Consider the following 16,437-nt stretch of genomic DNA (forward strand, 5'->3'; position numbering starts at 1 on the left):
TCAGACCCATTCAAGCATATGTTGAAGAGCACTGGAAATTTATTATTTGTAAATTATTATCGAACATCTATCATTTTAACATCACCATTCACCTCTTCCGGCTTAGCATCATCATTCACCTTGTCTTAAACCTTTACAACAACTTTGGGAACACATGTTAGGATGAACCAAATCTAAAATGGGCAAAAACAAAAAAATCTATTAAATTTTGTTTCTACAAGTGAACATATTTCGGATATGCATATCTGAAATATAATAGGTGTGTTTTGGATATGCGTATCCGAAGTGACGTAGTATTTTCATCCAAAACTCAACATTAAAATGAGTGGTGATTTGAGGAAAGGTTACCTTAAATTGTAGCTTTCTATGCTTTATTTGACATGATAAAACACTTGAAATTTGGTTTGAAGACGAAAAGTTGTTTGAAAATGGTTGAACTTTTTTGAGAGGTTTTGGTTATAGGAAAAAAAGAAGAGAATGGAATAGTGGTAGGGTAATCATGCAGCAAACAAACTGATATAACAACAATGTTTCTGAAAATACAAATCTGAAAATACCACAAAATATTTAAATTCAACGTTCAAATAATAATAAGAGTCGTTTCAGATATGCACTTCTGAAACCCATTAAAAATAAATTTTTAATATGTTCGAATATACATTTCTAAATGACATTTTAGAATTTTAAGATGTTTATTTCACCCATATAAAAGTCCATTAATAGATTTATCTAAATATCCCTATGTTACTTTAATCACTTTTTGAATTAGATCTACTATAAATTTTTTTTTACTTTAGTATTTAGTATACTTTATTAAAAAAAATTCAACCTTTTTGATTTAGTATGTGGCTTGTACTGATTGGACTATGTGCTACATATAAGTTCCGGGAAAAAAAAAAGTGACCTATGTGCGTGATTCTTTCACTGCATCATTCTAAGTTTCTAACACAAACACAACAACAAAGTCGTTTTTAAGGTACACTACTTCTGTATTTTCTGTATTCTGCTTTGTTTGAATCGATGGAATCGGATTGATCGGAATTGAATGAAATAAAATGATATTCTGTTGTTTGAATAATTTAAAAATGGATGGAGCGGAAATGAGTGGTATGAATTTCATTCCATTCTATCACTTACCATCATATTCCTTCCCTTTCGATTTGGGCGAAATGAATAATTTGTCTTATTCCGTTCTAAAATTTCGAAATAATGGAATGGTACGTTCCACTCCGTTCCATTCCGCTTCATCCCACTCCGCTCCGCTCCATTCCGCTCGGTTCATTTCGTGATATCCAAACATAGCCTTACTGTCTCCAGCATTTCAATGATGATGTTGACATTGATGTTGTTTCCTTGTTCAATAGAATGATCCATAAGAATCCCATTGGCAAGATTTTAGGTTCTCTTGTCAAAGCCAAACATTACACCGTTGTTGTTTCATTTTCCCAACAAATGGAATTAAATAGAGTTGCTCCTAATTTTTTAACTCATCAATTGTCTCTCTCGATTGGGTTATATTACTAGTATTGCTTTTTCTCTATTCACAGAGATTCGAAAGAGGGGTTATTTCCCAAAGAGTTTTACATATAACTGAATATTTACGGTACAAAAGTCTTGCTCAGAAGCTTTTGATGAAGGCTTATTTAAAGGATTTTTTTTTAGTTTGATCAGTGAAAGACATCAAACAACTTTTACTACTTAATACATAATTGAGATGTCTATAATTAATATTATCTCTACAAATATTCTTTTATCAATGTTTGTTAAGAAAAATGCATTGATTATTAGTTTGGATTCGACGATTCTGTAACATGCACTCTGGTGCCCTGCTCAGGCTGCTCTCCATATATACCTGTGTCATACTGATATGAATGGTTATTTTAGCCCCTCATCATTCATGCACAAACTGCGGCGGGATTGGAGATGAACTGCAAGTATGACATGTGGCCAAGATCTCCGTATGCGGCAAAGAGCTGTACTAAAATTCGAGTTTGAAGTTTGATTCTGTGTTCTTCCATCTATCCAACTCAGTTCTTGATGATGTAGTTACTTTGAGTATGTTATTGTTTGCCTTAGCTTCCACTCATTGTAGGCATCTTCATCAATTTAGTTCCACCGTGAGGCTTTTGCTTGCCTTAGCTTCCATGCATTTTTCTGATGTTTTTACCAAGTCATCATACCTTGCTTCTTTTTAGATGCTTTACAAGCTTGGTATGGTGGGCATGTTCCACCTTCAAATTCTAATACAATAATGATATAAATGTCTCAAACAAAAACTAATGGCTTTGGTACCTGCAACACTATTTTTTATTTCGACTTGTGTTTTTAATAAAGTAAAGTTGAAGTAGCCAAGTGGAAGAGTGGTGCTACTTTTATATTCTTGTGTACTGTCACATGCAGTATAGGAAATAGGGAGTTGGTTTCACATTGGTCAACGGATCCTAGGCAGTGTAACCGTGATGCCATTTGTATCTGTTTCTTCTCTTGTTTCATTTTAGATTTATACTCCAGATATACACATCTCATCAATATTTTTATGGCTATGCAATCACCACCTTCTTTTTTCTCATATAACTTCACCTATGATGTGTTCCTCAGTTTCACAGGTGTTGATACCCGTCTAGGCTTTACTGGCAATCTCTACAAAGCTCTCACTGACAAGGGAATACGCACCTTCATCGATGACAGGGAGCTGCAAAGAGGGAAAGAAATCTCACCCTCACTTGGGAAGGCAATTGAAGAATCAAGGATTGTCATTCCTGTGTTCTCTACCAACTATGCTTCTTCTTCATTTTGCTTAGATGAACTTGTCCATATCAATGAGTGTGTCAACAAGAAGGGTCGTTTGGTTTTACCTGTATTCTATGGCGTGGATCCTTCTCACGTGCGTCATCAGACTGGAAGCTATGGTGAAGGATTGGATGAGCTGGAAGGCAGGTTTCAAAATAACATGGAGAGGTTGAAGAAATGGAAGTTGGCTCTTAATCAAGTGGCTAACTTGTCTGGCTACCATTTCAATATTGGGTACTCACTTCACTCCTGTTTAACTTTTGTTATATTGCCTTTCTTTAATTTTTCAATTGTCGAAAATAAGTCAGTTCATTGTATGTCAACAATTTGAATTGTGATGATATATTTACCAATACATGGATATGATTTTGAAGCATCTACTTAAACTTATGTTATTGGACAGGAAGGAATACGAATACGAGTTTATTGGAAAAATAGTCCAAGAGGTCTCCAACAAGATCTGCCGTGGTCCTTTACATGTTGCAGATTACCCGGTTGGACTCGAGTCTCGACTACTTCAATTAAAGTCGCATCTAGATATTAAATTCGATCATGGAATCCAAATGGTGGGGATCTACGGAATTGGCGGATTAGGTAAAACCACACTTGCACGGGCAATTTATAATTTGATAGCTGACAGATTTGAATGCTTGTGTTTTCTTCACAATGTTAGAGAAAATTCAGCTAAACACAGCTTAGAACATCTCCAAGAGAAGATTCTTTCCAAAACAGTTGACTTGGATATTAAGATAGGAGATGTTAGTGAAGGAATTCCGATAATAAAGCAAAGGCTACAGCGAAAGAAGGTTCTTTTGATTCTGGACGATGTTGACAAATTGAAGCAACTGCAAGTTATGGCTGGAGGACTTGATTGGTTCGGTCCTGGCAGCATAGTGATCATTACCACTCGAGACCAACATTTGCTAGATAGTCATGGAATTTATAGTAAATATCAAGTACAGCCGTTAAATAGAAAAGAATCCCTTGAATTGTTCAGCTGGAAGGCTTTTAAGCAACAAACGGTTGCTTCGAGCTATGATGACATTTTAGACCGTGCAATAGCTTATGCTTCTGGCCTTCCATTGGTTTTAGAAGTATTAGGTCCCAACATGTATGGGAAGAATATAGAAGAATGGAAATCTATATTAGATAGGTATGAAAGGATTCCTAATAAAGAGATCCAAAAGGTACTTAAAGTAAGCTTTGATGCTTTGGAGGAAGAAGAGCAGGGTGTTTTTCTCGACATTGCGTGTTGCTTCAAAGGGTATGATTTGAGAGAGGTCAAAGATATACTCTCAGCTCATCATGGCCAATGCATAGAATATCTTATTGGAGTCTTGGTCGAAAAAAATCTCATAAAGATTAGTCATTTGGATTCACATGCTACTGTGACATTACATGACTTAATAGAGGACATGGGTAAAGAAATTGTACGACAAGAATCACCCAAAGAGCCTGGAAAACGCAGTAGGTTGTGGTTCTATGAAGATATAGTTCAAGTTTTTGAAGAAAATTTGGTGAGCAAGATTGTTATTTGCAGTTGGTTTGGTTTTTTATCTTCCATCTTGATTTAGTTTGTTTGATTATTAGCGCTGTCATTGATTATATACAAATTTTCATTACCTTATAACATGTAAAATCTATAAATATATGTTGAAGTTGCAATATATGGATTCTTGCTGACTTGTATTTTTTTCTGTTGTTGCTTTTAAAAGGGAACAAGTCAAATTGAAATTATACATTTGAAATTTCCATTATGTGAAGAGGAGGACGACAATGAAGAAGAGGTAGAATGGAAAGGAGATGAACTGAAGAAGATGAAAAACCTCAAAACACTTATTATAAAAAATGGTCGGTTTTCTAGAGCTCCTGAACAGCTTCCAAATAGTTTAAGAGTCTTGGAATGGCCTAGATATCCTTCGCAGTATATGCCATGTGATTTTCGTCCAAAAAAACTTTCCATATGCAAGTTACCTGGAAATGGCTTTACTTCGTTTGAGTTGTCTGGCTCATTAAGAAAGGTTGATATATTGATTTCATTTCTCTCGTTCTATACCGATTCATCACTTTAATAAAGTTTGTTTCTTTTCCTTTGTTTTTTCTATTGCAGAGGTTTCTACATCTGAAAAAGTTAAATTTAGACAACTCTGAATGTCTAACGCAAATACTTGACGTATCTGGTCTCCAAAATTTAGAAGAGTTTTCTTTTCGAAAATGTGAGAATTTAGTCACAGTTCACGATTCGATTGGGTTCCTCAATAAGCTGAAAATCTTAGATGCTTTTGGGTGCAGCAAGCTAAAGAGTTTTCCGCCTTTGAAATTGGCATCTCTAGAAGAATTGGAACTTTCATTTTGTAAATGTCTTGAGAATTTTCCAGAAATATTAGGAAAGATGGAAAACTTAACTGACATTTTTTTTGTGGACACCTCCATCCAAGAATTGCCATTTTCATTTCAAAATCTTACTCGACTTCGTAAGTTAAGATTATGGGGACGTGGAAAGCACATGCTACAAAACAACATTGTCATGAAGCAAAAATTATTGACCAATGCTTCAGGTTGTCTGTCGCCAAAACCGGATGATAAATTGGGCTCGAGAGTGTTTTCAAATGTACAAAGGCTTGGACTCTCAAAATGTAACCCGTCAGATGAATTTCTTCCATTAATTCTAACATGGTCTGCTAATGTGGAACATTTAGATCTATCCGGGAATAATTTCACAACTCTTCCAAAATGTCTCGAAGAATGCTTCTTTTTAAGTTCCCTTAATTTGAATGGTTGCAAGTATCTTCGAGAAATTCAAGGGATTCCACCAAAGTTAAAGCATTTATCTGCATTACAATGCAAATCTTTGACTGCCATGAGTAGAAGCATGCTACTGAATCAGGTTTGATTTTTCTTGTCTTTTATTGCGTATTTCCTAGTATAGAATAAAGTATTTGGGAGTAAACATGGTAATCATATTTTACTAATAGGAAGTGCATGAATATGGAGGAACTCAGTTTATTTTGCCAAGGAGTACAAAGATTCCAGAGTGGTTTGAGCATCAAAGTAGAGGACCATCAATTTCTTTTTGGTTTCGTAATAAACGCCCTTCCGTAACTCTCTGTGTGGTCTGTAAATCAAAGCGCGGCAAATATGAGGCATACTCAACACGAAACAAGTGCTTCAATAATGAACTCATTTCATTAAGGGTCAAACTGTTCATCAATGGCTATAAATATAAGTATTGCAAACTTGAGATAAAACAAGGCCATACACATGTGTATGATTTGCAACTGCATGACTTGCGTCTCAGATTAGCACTGGATAACGGCGGAATTTTTTCAACAAATAAATGGTTCCATGTAGAGGTTAGGTATGAAGGTTCAATGGTGAATTCACTTCGTATTAAAAGCGGAATCCACGTATTCACGCACAACAGTAGCATGGAGGATGTTCAATTCACTGATCCTTTGTGAAAAAAGAAAAGCAGTTGATAATGATGAACATTCACAATAGTGCAGAACAATCACAAAATCAACTGTCAATGAAAAGGCTTAGATTTGTTACTTGACATGAAAGTTTTTTCTTGCAAAATTTTGTATACTTGTGTTTTGTGTTTGAACAACAATGCATGGATTAATTGTCATGGATGCGAAAATGGTGATGTAGCAGTTTTCATTTCTTCTTGTTCCAGCAATGCATAAGCCATTATGATTCAAGTTCCATGATGTCAACACAAAATAAAGGGCACAACTGGTTTCAAGTGTGTTTTATTTTTTAATCTTTATGCACTTTTATACTATGCATCTATGCAATTTCTAATGATTATAACAAGCAAATATTAACTTGGAGTGAAAGAACAAACACATAAGCATTGTATTTTTATCACCTGTAAATCTTTATTGAATTTCATGATATATTTGTTATTTTACTATCTACAATCGGTTGATTTAAACAGTGAATTGAGATTCAGAAAATTCAAGGTACTAACGGACTATTGATACGGCCATGCAATCAAACCAATAGAAAAGTCAATTTCTCATGACACCTTTATACATTCTCTCAGATTTCAGGAGAAATTTCCAAAATAGAAGATGTATATATGGACGCAATAAATCCCAACTTTTAGGGTCCGTTTGGTTCAAACGGAGGGGAGGGGAGGGGAGGGAATTTAATCGAGGGGAGTGGAATGGAGGGGAGGGGAGGGGAGGGAATTTAACTAAATATATGTTTGGTTCAAAGAAGGGGAGGGGAGGGAAGGGGAGGGATTTTAACAACAAGTATGTTTGGTTCACAAGGGGAGGGGAGGGATTTTAAAATCAATTTACCTTTTTATCCTTATAAATATTATTATTTGTTCTTAGTAAAAATAATTCTAAATAAAAATAGTATTGAGTAAATTTCACTAGATAAAAACTAGTTCATTCATAAACCATAATATAATCGTAAACATATCTTCAACGCAAATCAAACCATTATCTGATTCTATGATTCATCTAACCCAATAAAACAATTTCTATAATTAAAAATAAATTAATTAATGTTAGAATATTAATAAAATTGAACAAATAATATTAAAGAGAGTTAAAAATTTTATTTATAAGATAAATATATTATATTTGCATTGTATATTGTTATTATTATTATTGCTAATATTATAATAAAAAAACCTTATTATTATCATATATAAGAGCTGATATAAGTATAAGTATGTTATTATTATAAAAAATATATAATATCGAAAAGAAAACTTCAACAAAATAAAAAGGAAAAAAACTCACGTGAGAGCAACAATGCACAAATAGCAACCGCACAATAGAAAAAAAATAAACGTGAAATAATAAAGAGAAGAAATCTAATCTTTAATAATTCAATAAGGACAATCTTGGAATTAAAAAAATGATTGAGGTTAAAATAGGAAAAATAATAAAATTATGATTATTGTATCTTCTCTCCCCTCCAAATCCCTCCAATTTGGAGGGGAGCAATAAATGAGTCTAGGAGGGATTTTGCTCCCCTCCCCTCCCCTCCCCTTATAAAAAATGAACCAAACACATATTTTTATAAATATTCCCTCCCCTCCCCTCCCCTCCCCTCCCCTCCATCTACTCCCAACCAAACGGACCCTTACAATGCAAATATTTAATTCGGAGATGTATCTCCAAATTTTTGTGAGATAAATTCGAAGATGTATCTCCGGAGATACCAATTGTTCCAATTGTCATCAATTTCTCAACAAAATTGAATAAATAAAAATAGAAATTTTCTCAAAATAACTTTTTTTATTATTCCTTTAAATATAAATATAAATATTATTTACTATAATAATAATAATAATTTTCTTGGCTAATATATAATTCAAATAATAATTATAATTATAATTATTTTCTTTACTAATATATATTTCATATAAACTAATTATTATATAATATTATTGTAGACTATTATATAATAATCATAATTATAATTATAATTATTGCTTATTTTTAATATATAGACTAATAAATAATATAAAAATCATGATTTAAAATAATATAATTTAGTACACTAACTCAATATTCAGTATTATCACATCTTATGCTCTGTTGGTGGTATTCTAGAGGTGGTATGTGATAAATTACGGTGTTGCAGTATTCTGCAGAGGAAAACTAGATTTAGTCACTTTTTGCACTATACTTTCACTGGTGGATGATATGCTTTAAAACTGCACAGGACACTTTTCTCACTATACTTCCACTGGTGGAAGATATGCTTTAAAACTGCTATTTTATTGAATTCACCACCAACTGCCATATCTTTCTTAGCATTACAAAGCTTTTATATAGGCTTGAATCAAAACGACATAGAATACAATAAGATGATAATTAAGATGAGGACTCTTGGTTCTCTCAATCTTAATGTTACAACTCTAACATAACTTTAAATAAAAACAATAATTAGAATTTGATGGTTGCAATTCTCTCATAATTCTTACTAATAGTGGTGGTTACAACACATTAATTTTAACACTCCCCCCTAATGTGTTGCTCTTTAACTCCAATTGCTTCTCTAAGTTGTTGAAATCTTCCTCTTGTTAGTGCTTTAGTAAAAATGTTTGCAAACTGCTCTTGTGAACTCCAGAACACTAACTGCTTATCGCCATCTTCGATCACACTTCGAATGAAGTGGTGCTTTATATTAATATGTCTTGTTCGACTGTGGAAAACAGGATTCTTCGCCATGGCTATTGTTGATTTATTGTCACAGTGAAGCAACAGACTTTCTTCTTGCTTTTCTCCGATATCTTCAAGTATTCTTCTCAACCACAATGATTGTCGCGTAGCCAAACCAGCTGCCAAATATTCTACTTCAGCTGAAGATTGTGCTACAGTGTCTTGTTTCTTCGAACACCAAGAAATTACTCCTGATCCCAGGCTGAACACATAACCAGAAGTGCTTTTCATGTCATCAACACTTTCGGCCCAATCACTGTCACAATAGCCTTTAATTTCGAGTTTAGAATTCTTTTCAAACCTGATTACATGTTCCATGGTTCCCATGACATACCTTAGAACTCGTTTTGCTGCTCCAAGATGTAAATGACTTGGTTCACTCATGAACCTTGAGAGTAAACTAGCAGCAATTATTAAGTCGGGTCGTGTAGATGTTAGATAAAACAAGCTTCCAACCAAACTTCTATACATGCTTGCATCTACTAATCTTCCACCATCTTCCTTTTTTAATTTTTCATTCACCACTAAAGGAATATCAATAGGTTTGCAACCATTCATCCCAAACTTTTTCAAAATATTTTCAGCATATCTCCTTTGACAAATAAAAACTCCATATTCATCTTGGTAAACCTCAATACCAAGAAAATGATGCAGCAAGCCAAGATCACTCATCTCATATTTTTCCATCATTTCTATTTTAAAATTTTCAACCATTTTCTTGTTGTTACCCGTATACACCAAATCATCAACATAAAGGGCAACAAGAAGGATATCATCTTTACCTTGATGCTTCACATACAAGGTATGCTCACTCTGACTTCTTTGAAACCCTTGTTGAATGAAGTAGCTGTCAATTTCACTATAACATGCTCTAGGGGCTTGTTTCAACCCATAGAGAGCTTTCTTCAACTTGTAAACTTTTTCTTCTTGCCCTTTAGTCATAAAGCCTTAAGGTTGTTGCACATATACCTCTTCTTTTAATTCTCCATTCAGGAAAGCTGACTTCACATCAAGTTGGTACAAGTTCCTCCCTTTTCTGAGCTGCTAATGCAATAACTGTTCGTACAATATCCAATCTTGCAACTGGGGCAAAAGTTTCACTATAGTCAATTCCAGGCTGTTGTGCATAGCCTTTTACTACCAATTTAGCCTTGGATCTTTGAATTGACCCATCTGGATTATGCTTTAATTTGTACACCCATTTTAATCCAATAGCTTCTTTGTCATTTGGCTTTTCAACTAGCTGCCATGTTTTGTTTTTCTCAATGACATTTATCTCTTCTTGCATCGCATTCCTCCAAACATCTTCTTTGATTGCTTCGTCAAAATTTTCTGGTTCCACAACACAATAGTTGCATCTTGCATAAATATCACTCAAATCCTTCAATTTTATTGGAGTTGAGCTGAGAGATGATGAACTTGAACTTGATGAACTTGGAGAGGATGAGGAACTTAGTGTACATGGAACTGGTTGCTCATTCTCAGCTGTTGAATTTTGTTGGTCTAATATGATTGTAGGGACTATTTTCTCCTTCATTTTGTCTTCTTCCCAATTCCAAGAAGCATTCTCATCAAATACAACATCACGGCTAATGATCACCTTGTTTGTCTTCAAGTTGTAAAGTCTATAGCCCTTTGACATGGAACTATAGCCAATATAGACACATCTTTCACTTGTTTCTTCAAGCTTTGTCCTCTTTTATTTTGGAATTTGAGCATAGCAAACACATCCAAAAAATTTAAGATGGTTCACCGACGGTGTTCTTCCACTCCAAGCTTCAAATGGAGTCTTTTTCCGCACGGCCTTTGTTGGACACCTGTTCATCAAATACACAACAGTGTTAACATCCTTCACACACACCAGATTTTTCTTCCATTCTTGGTAGCCTATACACCATCTTCTTTTGATAGAGTAACTTGAGACTTTCATAATTCAAATTCCCAAGTCTCCTGTGTCATAAACACGAGTCATTCTCTTCTGTGGCCATCATGCTTACATTTTTCTCATAATTGAAAGATAGTGGAAAGCTCCTGTTGCTAGTCATCTTCACAACAACAACACTTCTTCTTTCTGAGTCAAAAATTCTGCACTCTCTATTCTCAAAGTTTAGAGAATAGTCGTGCTCCAGAAGTTGTCCAATGCTAAGCAAAATTTTGTCTAATTCTGGCACATAAAGCGTGTCATGTATGACTTTGCTTCCTTGCTTAGTGGTGACTCCAATGCTTCCTTTCCCTTTCACTTCGACATGTTCTCTATTGCCCAATTTAACTTTCGAGCCGAATGAAGAATCAATCTTTATAAATGCTTCCTTTTGTCCGGTCATATGGTTGCCACAACCGCTGTCCAAATACCAAACATTTTTACCTTCTTCATGCAATGCTTTTTGACAAGCAAAAAATATATTTACTTCATCAGATTCTCCTTCTGCGTACGAAGCATGTTGCTGATTTGCAAGACGACAATCCTTTTGAAGGTGCCTGAATCTCTTGCAGTTGTGGCATTGCGGTTTGCCTTTGTTCCAACAGTTCTTCTCGTCATGAGTGTCGCTGTTACAAATTTTGCACCATTTGTTTGATGCTTCATTCCATCTTCCGCCATTTGCGCCTCTTCCAGATCTGCCACGTGAGTTTTGACCTCTGCCCATGCCTCTTCCAAATCTGCCACCTCTAAAAGACTCACCTCTAGTTTGTATTTGGGGCTTATTTTCACCATCGTTGGGCTGAATGTTGAGTTTAGATTGAAAGGCACTCTCAATTGATTTTTCAGAATGTCGTAACATCCTTTGCTCGTAGGATCTCAAAGACCCCATCAACCCTTAAACTGTCAAGGTTGATAGATCCTTGGTTTCTTCTATCACCCCCACCATTGGGTCAAATCTTGCTGTCAAACTAATCATAATTTTGTCAACAATTCTGCGATCTTCTATCGTATCACCATGCGACTTCATCTGATTCACCAACTCGGAGAGTCTGTTGAAGTATTCGTTCAGGCTTTCGTTATCCTTCATCCTTTCATTTTCATATTCTCTCTTAAGAGATTGAAGCTTCACCAATCGCACATTTAAGTCTCCTTCGAACTCTTGTTGTAGGATACTCCAGGCTTCTTTCGATGTTTTAACTCTCATAATCCTTGGGAAGATGGATAGAACTCCTCTTTGAATCATCCCGAGAACTCCAGCATCTGTGATCTTCTTCTTCTTCAACTCTTCAAGCCGTTGGCTTGATTCTTCAGCTTTTTCTTTTGATTTTTCAGCCTCCGTTGGTGCCGGTTCTCCAAATCCGTTTTTGACGTACTCTAGAACATCCAAAGATATGAATAGAGTCTCCATTTTAACAACCCAAAAATCATAGTTCTCTCCTTCAAATAGAGGAACTTTGACATTGCTGTAAGTTGCAGAAGGGTTGTTTGTAAAAGCCATAACTTTTGTTGTTTTTGCTGCAGCCGCAAGGATCTGCGGCACTGATACCATTTTGTTGGTGGTATTCTAGAGGTGGTATGTGATAAATTACGGTGTTGCAGTATTCTGCAGAGGAAAACTAGATTTAGTCACTTTTTGCACTATACTTCCACTGGTGGAAGATATGCTTTAAAACTGCACATGACACTTTTCTTACTATACTTCCACTGGTGGAAGATATGCTTTAAAACAACTATTTTATTGAATTCACCACCAACTGCCATATCTTTCTTAACATTACAAAGCCTTTATATATGTTTGAATCAAAATTGACATATAGTATAATAAGATGATAATTAAGATGAGGACTCTTGGTTCTCTCAATCTTAATGTTACAACTCTAACATAACTCTAAATAAAAATAATAATTAGAATTTGATGGTTGCAATTCTCTCATTATTCTTACTAATAGTGGTGATTACAACACATTAATTTTATAACATGCTCAAACATATAAATATTTTCTCAAAAATATATTAACCACGTTCTTTGACTTTTTCATAATATCAACTAATGTCTTACAATTATTTGGTTAAGAAGTAAAACCTTATGCAAATATATTGATATGAGAAAAAATAGATAAAAGAAATAATTCATACAATGAATATGTAAAATTACAATCAATGTCAAAATCTTAACATTTTTCATATTCTAACCCATGGAAAATGCATAACCAAGGATAGTGTATGTTCAAATATCAAATTAGCAGGAACTTGAAAAAGCCTCATATTTATTCTGCATGTATTGAAATTACAGCATTTTTGTTGCACACATGTATACTTATTATTATTTTTTTACAAAGGAGGGCCGAAGCTCAAAGACAAAACTACACCAAAAATACTCTCTCAGTGGTGGAACCACTTTTATTATTCTCGAAAATATTGGAAATAGCCATTGGAACCGAATAAAAAATAACAATATCTGAATCAAGAGCGCAACAAAAATTTGCCAAGACATCTGCAGAATTATTTGCTTCACGATACGCATGTTCAACATGTACCTCTTCGTGCATCTCGATCAATCCCTGGATCCTTTTGAGGAGTGCAAATCCTTCACCTTTTCTAGTATATCCTTTTTCATTCGCCTTAACGACTCCCCCAAAGCTCTGCTATTAAAATGTTACAACATCCCAATGCTTTAGAAAAGTCCGCAATCCAATTCCTGAAATTAATGATAGTAGAATCATATTCCAATTCCAAATTTGTTATTTTCTAGTATGTGTGAGCTTTTCATAGATTTTGTCCACGAACCTCTTTATAATATAAACTGGATTTTTACAATGGCTATCCTCCAAATCAAATAGGAGTTTTAAATACAGAGACCTCCCAACTAAGTATGAAATTTAACACCAGCATAATCTCAAACAAAACGAGAGCTTTTAGCACTAGACTAAGCTTACAAATCAAACACGAGTTTAAACTATGTAGAACTCCCAACCTAACACGATATTTTAACAGGCTGATCTCAGAAACCAAATAGAAGTGTCGCCATGTTCACCTCAACAACCAAACAAGAGCTTTTTAATTGGTTTAACTCACAAAGAAAATGGAATTCTCACAAGAGAGATTATAATAATTAACCACACCAAAACCAAATTTCCTCATAGGTAAATTCCACTCTCAAAGCAATAAGGTAAAAATGAAAAGAAACAAAGAGAGAGAAGAGAGTGGTGAGTGAGAAAGAGTATTCTAGATACCTTTCTTGGTGTGAAAATAATGAGAAACAAGCTCTCTATTTATAAGACATGCGTGAATAAAAAATAGAAACAATCCATGGGATTTTTAATGCCTCTAATCGATTATGCACATCACATAATCAATTAGACAGTTCAAATATGGAATATTTTTAAATGACATTGTCGCTAATCGATTATGTCTTCCTCTAATTTATTATTAGAGTTACAAAAGTGATAATTGACTAACCCTAATTGGATAATCAATTATGCCATGTAAAATACCCTTTAATTGACTTGACTGAGTCCCCAGTATATTAGTTAGGTACAAAAGGGGTTTTGGTTGATTTAATAAAATCATAAAGGCTTTTCGATCATTTGAAAGGGTGTGTAATTTGCCTTAGTAGTTTCAAGAGCTAATTTTATACCTTTACACACACATATTTATCTACACATAAGGCGGGCTTTTACACTTCCTCTCTTTCAGAACTATAAAGATTCAAGATCCCTTGCTTGATACATCCATGATTCAACACTTAAATTGAGTCTTGATTTCACTTTTATTGAAAAGGATTAGAAAGTCTTATTGATAGGTTCCATCATTAGAAAGATTGTTTGATCATATATATTCACTAACTCCACCGAACGCCACTTAACATCTTGATCTCAAAGCATCACAACTTGACAATCACATCAAATGACAACTTCACCTCACAATGTTGTCATCATCAAAACCAAATAGACTGATCATCACAACAAATGAAGACTTCACTTTGAAGTATTGTCATAATAAAAACCATAAATATAATTTGAGCCACACTAGTGACTTCAGTGTTTGACACTTTCATATATGGGTATGGTTACTATAACTCTTAATACAAAATTAATTCTCATGTTTGTTGTTGCAAAGCCTATTTTGAAGAAAATAATTAATTTGATCAGTGTAACTATAATTTTGGAAAGCCACAACCACCATAATTAACTTGATCAGTCTAAGGAAAATGTGGTAAGCCACAACCACCATAATTTTGGTTTATATCAGTTGCGCACAAAATTTTGTTTTACAAATGGATTAAACCACTTTACTTGTAATTGGTACGTTGTTCATGGAAGATAAAAGTGATCATACTATAGCAGAATGGTAAAATGGGTCTGGTCCGCCGAATATGCTTGTTTTGCCCACATTTTTTTGTGTGGAGAGGGTTAAGGTTTTAGGTCCGCACAAATGGATGCGAATAGACTAGACAGACCTATAAGAAACTATAGTCTGACCTATTTAAGCTTGGTCTGACCTAACCTGTTAAATAAAAGACCAAACTTAGACTTTTTTAAAAGCCTATTTTATTAAATAGGTCATATTTAAACTATTAACAAAGTCTATGAAGTCTTATGACTGATCTATTATTTATCAGTAATTTTGATAAACAATCAAGAGTTTACTATAACACCCAAGGCCGAAGAGGGATGAAAGTGGTCACCGAATTTACATTAGAATGAGAGGGATCTTGAGGTTGTGCGGGAAAGGGACTACATGGTTTAAGGAAGGCTTATAAGAACTGATTGATACTACTTATACCAACAAAATGCATCTTATTTTTGGTAGCTTTTCAAATAAGAACTCCATAGTTAAAGAGGCTTGACTTGGAGTAGTATTTAGATGGATGACCTTTTGGGAATTTTTATGGAAAGCGTGTGAGTCGGGGATAAATGATGCTGAAAAGACTCGTGTTGGTTTATGGGGTTGGTCGGTAATCTTGAAAGAAATCTGAGACAAGTAATTGTATGAAAAATAGTGTGTGAATTAAATGCAATTGTTTGGATAAAGACAAAATAAACGAAAAACTTAGTTAAAGAAAAGTTTTGGTAAATGATGAATATGTAAAGTGTAATAAATGACATTATACAAGAATGAAAATGAAAGACAACAAAAACAAATGTTTCAATTAAGGAAACAACGTAATGACAGAAACCTATACATGTTTTTCACAAACTGTTTCGCTCTTTGACTCAAGTACTTCAGTTTTATTAAAAGAATGTATGAAACTTTGCGACATCGATTACAATGTATGAGCCCGCTACTTATACTACTCTCAAAATAATCGTCTCCGACAATTATACTTCCAAAACAAATAACGTACCAAATTTTTAAATCCAGATCCTCAACAATGTCTGCTCTATTTTCTACCGGATAAACATGCTCCTTTATCACAAGATGCTATAGACCTATTGTTTTTGCTGTTAATGCACTATAACTTTCACTAATAACTCATTATAAAAATTCCAAACAACTACTTTTACATAGATTTTTCTTTAGACTTAT

General features: G+C 34.2%; 1 protein-coding gene across 1 annotated transcript; it reads left to right on the plus strand.

The window, feature by feature from the left end:
- Nucleotides 1–2,293: 2,293 nt before the first annotated feature.
- Nucleotides 2,294–6,730, plus strand: LOC131602703 (TMV resistance protein N-like). Its single transcript, XM_058874875.1, has 5 exons — nt 2,294–3,024; nt 3,194–4,307; nt 4,506–4,811; nt 4,901–5,677; nt 5,766–6,730. Exons 1-5 carry the CDS (start codon nt 2,537–2,539, stop codon nt 6,249–6,251), a joined length of 3,171 nt encoding a protein of 1,056 aa, XP_058730858.1. The 5' UTR covers nt 2,294–2,536; the 3' UTR covers nt 6,252–6,730.
- Nucleotides 6,731–16,437: the final 9,707 nt, after the last annotated feature.

This window comes from Vicia villosa, linkage group LG5 (genome assembly GCF_029867415.1).
Source record: "Vicia villosa cultivar HV-30 ecotype Madison, WI linkage group LG5, Vvil1.0, whole genome shotgun sequence".
In the NCBI taxonomy this organism is placed as follows: Eukaryota; Viridiplantae; Streptophyta; class Magnoliopsida; order Fabales; family Fabaceae; genus Vicia; species Vicia villosa.